General features: G+C 48.3%; 1 protein-coding gene across 1 annotated transcript; it reads left to right on the top strand.

Moving 5' to 3' along the window:
• The first annotated feature begins 5,543 nt into the window (after positions 1-5,543).
• LOC127348041 (agamous-like MADS-box protein AGL61) lies at positions 5,544-6,465 on the top strand. The gene has a single exon (XM_051374155.1). The coding sequence runs from the start codon at positions 5,643-5,645 to the stop codon at positions 6,258-6,260; it is 618 nt and encodes a 205-aa protein (XP_051230115.1). The 5' UTR covers positions 5,544-5,642; the 3' UTR covers positions 6,261-6,465.
• The last annotated feature ends 204 nt before the right edge of the window (positions 6,466-6,669 follow it).

A 6,669-nucleotide genomic window follows, 5' to 3' on the forward strand; every position in this document is an offset into this window, starting at 1 on the left:
CCCTAGTCTTCGCTGCCTTCGTCGTCGGCATTGTAGCTGTCACCGGCACTGTTTCCGAAGAATGCCTCGTCACCGCTGCTCTAGCCCTCGACTGGAGTTTTTTCTTCCTCTGCGTCATCGTCATCGTCCTCACTAAAAAGCCCACTCGGACTCCAATGTTGGCCCACTTGGGGGAATAGATTGGAAAGAAAGGACAATAGCCAGATCAGAGGATGAAGAGGGTTGATTGATTGGCACGGTTGAATGATAGGGAGCTTGGCGGAAATTTAACGCCATTACGGTTTCCAAGGAAATGATGCAGAGCTATCGAGTTTTCCAGAATAAGCGACAAGTCATAATGATGACGAGATGTTGCGACGACTACTGCTATATCATAACATGACCCGACGAAGGAAAGCGTAATGATTTTGGAAATGTTATTTCCAAAACCAGGGGGGCATGTGTTATCACCAGGATTTGACCAAGTCGGAGGTGGGCCACGATCAAGATAAGCTTGAAGGTTATATATGAAGAAAATACGAAGATCGGCCTTTTATGTGGAGTTGGGCTAGGTTGCCCATTTATCTGTAATTTATTAGATCGTGTCTTAAGTTAGAAGTTAGAGTTTATATCGTGCACGTTGGGATATTCCCACGTTAGAAAGTCCGCTGGACTATAAATATGTATCTAGGGTTTATGGAATAAACAACAACACAACGTTCACCCCAAAACAAACCAATCTCGGCGCATCGCCAACTCCTTCGTCTCGAGGGTTTCAATCAGGTAAGCGACATGCTGCCTAGATCGCATCTTGCGATCTAGGCAGCACAAGCCCCACGTTGTTCATGCGTTGCCCGTACTGAAGCGTCTTTGATGGCGGGCAACGTAGTTATCATAGATGTGTTAGGGTTAGCATAGCTCTTCGTATAAACATGTTTACGTAGTGCAACCCTCGCATGTCTAGCCGCCCTCACGCCTATCTCAGGCGTGGGGGCGGCACCCTGCTGGTTCATCATCTAGTAGATCCGATCCGTTACGATTGCTCCTTGCTCCGCAAGGATTAGTTTAATATCTGCAATAGTTAGGCCTTACGAAGGGGGGGAGGATCCAGCGGCACGTAGGGTGGCGTTCGCAAGTCCTAAACAGGATGTTCCGATGATCAACGTCACGTTGGTTGTGTGGCCTTGTTTAGGATCGGCTTACGAGCACCGTGCGTGGCCGCGAGGCCCAACCTGGAGTAGGATGATCCGATTATGCGGTGAAAACCCTAAATCGTCGTAGATCTCATTAGCTTTATCTTGATCAAGCAGGATCACCAAGTATTCGTGCACCCCGTACGGATCATGGGTGGATCGGCTCTTTGAGCCGATTCACAGGATAGCCTGAGAGCCGATCGAGGCTCTGATTTAATGTTTACGTGTATGCCATGCAGGAACTAAGCGAGGCATCCCCATCACCTTCCTGACCAGGTATAGGTCAGGTGGCACGCCCTTGCACTTCGCATCGCCGCGTGTGACCAGAAGAGCATTGCGGGCCGTCGCTCGGAGGGGTCTCAGCCAGCCGCAGCTCTAGGCTCTTCCCGGCTCTACCGTGTTGACAGGCCGCTGCCCGCCGGTGGGTTTTGGCGATCAACACCGGCAGAAGCTTAGCGGAGGAAGAGGGGCCGCCCTCCTCTTTTTCTTCTTCTTCCTTTACTTCTTCCCCCTTCCCGTTGGGGGAGGTGGGTTTCGCCCAAGGATGGAGGTCGTCTTCACTTTCGCTCATCAGCTCCCCATCGATGAGGAACTTGAGGTCTTCTTCCCCATCGGTCAGAGGCAGGTTGCTCTCTGGCGCGTGATCGGAGTTCCACTCCGGCTCGCTTGAGGAGAAGGATTGGAGAGAGACGAAAGAGGAGGAAGAAGAAGACATGGCTGAGGGAGAAGAGGGTTTTTTTGGTGCCGATGGCTGGGACAGAGGAAGGGGATGAAGAGAGCTAATCAATCGGCACAGTTAAATAATGGGAAGCCTGGTGGAAATTTAATGCCATTGCAGTTTCCGAGGAAGTGATGCCAAAGTTATCAAATTTTGCAGAGAAGCTGGAAAGACAAGGCATCATGATGAGGAATCTTGCAGCCAGTGCCTTTCTGCCATGACATGACCCTTCGAAGGAAAAACAGAGTGGTTTTAAAATTATCATTGCCAAAACCAGGGGGGCATGTGTTATCACCAGATTTTGGTCAAATCAGGAGGTGGGCCGTAAGAGAGATGGGCTTGGAAGATTACACGTGGAAGATCTCTGAAGCGGCCTTGCACGAGGAGTTTGGGCTGGATTGCCCGTGTATCTTTAATTATGGTAGATTGTATCTTAGATTAAAAGTTAGAGTTTGTATCGTGCACGGTGGGGATTATTCCCACGTTAGAAAGTCCCCTGGACTATAAATATGTATCTAGGGTTTATGGAATAAACAACAACCAACGTTCAACCAACAAATCAATCTCGGCGCATCGCCAACTCCTTCGTCTCGAGGGTTTCTACCGGTAAGCAACATGCTGCCTAGATCGCATCTTGCGATCTAGGCAGCACAAGCTCCACGTTGTTCATGCGTTGCTCGTACTGAAGCCTTGTTGATGGCGAGCAACGTAGTTATCATAGATGTGTTAGGGTTAGCATAGTTCTTCGCGTAACATGCTATCGTAGTGCAACCCTTGCATGTCTAGCCGCCCTCACACCTATCTTAGGTGTGGGGCGGCACCAGCTGATCATTATTTAGTAGATCTGATCCGTTACGATTGCTCCTTGTTCTACAAGGATTAGTTTAATATCTGCAATAGTTAGGCCTTACAAAGGGGTGGAGGATCCAGCGGCACGTAGGGTGTCGTTCGCTAGCCCTAAATAGGATGTTCCGGGGATCAACCTCGTGTTGGTTTTTAGGCCTTGTTTAGGATCGGCTTACGATCACCGTGCGTGGCCGCGAGGCCCAACCGTGAGTAGGATGATCCGATTATGCGGTGAAAACCCTAAATCGTCGTAGATCTAATTAGCTTTATCTTGATCAAGCAGGACCGCCATATATTCGTGCACACCGTACGAATCATGGGTGGATCGGCTCCTTGAGCCGATTCACAGGATAACCTGAGAGCCGATCGAGGCTCGTATTTAATGTTTACGTGTATGCCATGCAGGAAACTAAGCGAGGCATCTCCATCACCTTCCTGACCAGGTATAGGTCAGGTGGCACGCATGCTGCATCAGCATCGGACGTGTGACCAGAAGGCTTTGCGGGCCGTCGCTCGGAGGGACCTCGGCCAGCCGCAGCCCTAGGTTGTTCCCGGCTCTACGGTGTTGCCCGTCGCTGCCCGCCGGTGGGTTTCTGACGACAACACTCCCTAACCGTCATCCGGGCCATTTGTGATGCGATATATGCCACGGTCCTGCAAACCGTCAGTATGAGGCCTCCGTGACGGATTTTGCACATTCGCTGACGAACTAAAATCGTTATAGAAGACCCATATTTTACTAGTGTATTCTTCCCCATCCCGGCGACTGCGTGCACAACCGTCCGAGAGAGCAGGCCTCCGACACCCCGTCCGTCGAGATCCTGCACCGAGAGGCGGACGATAAGGTTTTTAGGGAGCGTCTCGGCGCGACTGCTCACTGCTGTTCGTGTTCTTCTTCGCCGGTTCGACTGCTTCCTCGACAAATCTGACTACACCATGGACGACATCAACAATGGCCATGGTGGTAGTGCTGCTGCTGGTGCGACCTTCCCGGTCGTGATGTACGTGTTTTTTTCCTCTCTTACCTTGCACTGCTACTTCTTCCAGATCTGATGCATGTGCTTAGTCTGATGTGTGTGGTTAAGTATGCTAGTGCATCTGTAATGTTATTTTCGATAATTAAACTCACTCGAAAATTGCCTAATAATCCAACATTAGAGGCTTTTAAAATTAAGGGAGCAAGGTCCTTCGGTGGAATGCGGTTAAACCAGGAGGAAGGCCAGAAGGAAGCCTTAGCACCGTCGCCAATGGTGACCCGGGTAGCGGCATTGAAGAGGCCTATATTGGAGGCATCATTTGGGGTTTCAGAACCAACCCAAGGTTTTTCTAGAGCTGTCCATTCATACCATAACCAACGAAGTCTAAGCGCGCGAGAGAAATTTTCCAAGTCCCGAATCCCAATGCCGCCAAGCTCCTTGGGGCCACATACCTTCTGCCAATTGACCTTGCATATCCCTCCACTAACAACTTCCTTGCAAGCCAACAGCATACTGCAACAGATTTTGGTGAAAGCCTTTAGAATGCCTTTGTCAGTTTTTAGAGCTATTAACAAGAAGATCATCATAGCAAGCAGCTGCGCAGTGGGCACAAAGCGAACTATTCTTTCGCCTTTTAACAAGAAGATCATCATAGAAGAGAGAACAAACTGACTAGAACGAATGAGTAGTGATATTTATTTGCTCCTGCTCGCTGAGCCATGGGAACAAATGAGAAGAAGAAAAAATTAGGACGCCAGCTCGAGAAAGTTTAGTAACACCATTATACCACCGATCACAGATCAAGATGGTGCCGCTGAGGGTCGACGAGGCGCTAGAGTAGCTCGAGAACGTCGACCACCACGACTTCTACGCCTTTAGAACGAGCAGACAGGTAATCTTTTCCACATCTGCACCTGCACTGCTTTCCTATATGAAAAAAGTGTTCAATTTGTACTTGCATGATTGTTTGCATTGCAACTCAACTGAACTGAACTTAACTGATGGAACGTATATATGTGCGACTGCGGACTTCGGGGGAAGTGCCCTTTTTTTGTACAAGAGGAAAGAGGGAGGCTTCTGGCTGATCTTGTGCATCCACCGTTTAGCTTCTCCTCAGGATCGATTGGTGGCCCGTCCGCCACCGAGATATGTATCATGCATGTCCCTTGGGATCAAAGTGGTCCTCATATATATTTTGATAGGTAGGCGTGTTATGGTATGTGAATCTGAAAATGGAAAACAAAAGGTAAGAACAAAGTTTTAAATAGCCGGCTATAGTCTTTCGGAAGACCTGCCGCTGCGATTATGCCATTTGAAGGCTAAATGAGAAAAAACCGTTAATAGCCGGCTATAGCCCTATTTAGCCCCTATTTAGCCTCTAATTTAGCCGCTAAATCTCCTGCAGTTTGAATTTCTCTTCTGTTTAATTTTTTTATTTCTTATTTTTCGAATTTGCGTTCAATATAATTACATAAAACTTGTAAGTTGAATAATTAAATACTTGTTTGCCTTGAATAGTTGAATAGGTTGTATTACGAATCATGGTTGAGTCATAGTTTTTCTCTTCTTTTGGTAAGATATGACTGAAATATTTTAAAATTTTATTAAAAAAAGCTAAATGGAATAGCCCGCTATAACCAGGCTATAACTTCTTACAGCCTCCAAAAAAATTGCGGCTAAATGAGATTGCCTGCTATTTTAAAGAATACTATGCGCCATATTCATAGGAAGGTGAAAATGGAATGTTACCCTATCCAACATGCAAATCATAACACGTGATCGAAGGAAGCTTCCTTTCGCAATCACGAATATATGGAAGCCTTGGATATATATAAGGCCATGTCCGTATCTTTCCCTTTTTTCTCATAAACCGATCGAGAAACCATCGTCGATCTTCATCTTCCTGTCGAGCCGACGATCGCAAGCAAGATGGTTCCCAGGATGCAGCGTGGAGGCACGGGGAGGAAGCGGATCGACACGGCGAGGCTCATCCAGAACCCGGCCGCTCGCCAGGTCGCCTTCTCCAAGCGCCGCAATACGCTCTTCAACATGGCCGGCGACCTCTCGGCGCTCTGCGGCGTCCAAACCGCTGTCGTCGTCTTCTCCTCCTCCGCTCGCGGCAACTGCTACGCATTCGGAAGCCCCTCCGTCGACGCCGTCCTCCGACGACTTGACGATGTCGCTCTTCCCGCCGCCGTCGGAGAAGAAGAAGACGCCGCCACTCTGATGGCGTTGCGGCAGGAGCTGGAGGACACCAAGGCGCGCGTCGAGGCGGAGAAGGCTCGGATCAAGGCCGTCGAGGCCGGCGTGAAGCGGGCGATGGAGGCGGCCAGGACGCAGCATTGGTGGGAGGCTGACGTCAACGCGGTCGGTGCGGCGGAGCTGCCCGAGTTTGAGGCGGCTCTCTGCCGACTCAGGGACGCCGTTCTACGCCACACCGACTCGATGCATGCAGCAGACAAGAACGGTAGTACATCATTTACTGCTACTACCGGCCGCGTCGATGACGCGCTGCACGCCGACCATACTCTCTATCTCAACAACTAGCGGCCATGGATGGATGCAAGATTGAAATTTCTTTTAGCTGGCTCTTCGTTTTCAGAAGTCTTACTAGTTAATTTAGTTTACTTATTACAGCGGACTATTATTTGGTTGTGCGAATGCTTCTCCTAGCATCCATATGTAATATGTTCCCATAGGCTGTGTGAATATCTTTGCATTTTCTGAGTTAGTTTATATATATTTATTTGGACAGAGACTTGGTACACATGGGTACCAGTGATCTCGATTTTTTTAAAAAAACCAAAATCATATTTCTGAGTTTCAAAAAGTTATGAAAATAAATCCGCATACGGTTAATGATGTATCCCACAAACGTGTAAAAAAATCAATTTCAAATAGTTTATATTTTAAGTTACACAAAAATAATAAAAATATAGATCTGAGTAGTCATTTT

This window comes from Lolium perenne, chromosome 4 (assembly GCF_019359855.2).
Source record: "Lolium perenne isolate Kyuss_39 chromosome 4, Kyuss_2.0, whole genome shotgun sequence".
NCBI classification, from domain to species: domain Eukaryota; kingdom Viridiplantae; phylum Streptophyta; class Magnoliopsida; order Poales; family Poaceae; genus Lolium; species Lolium perenne.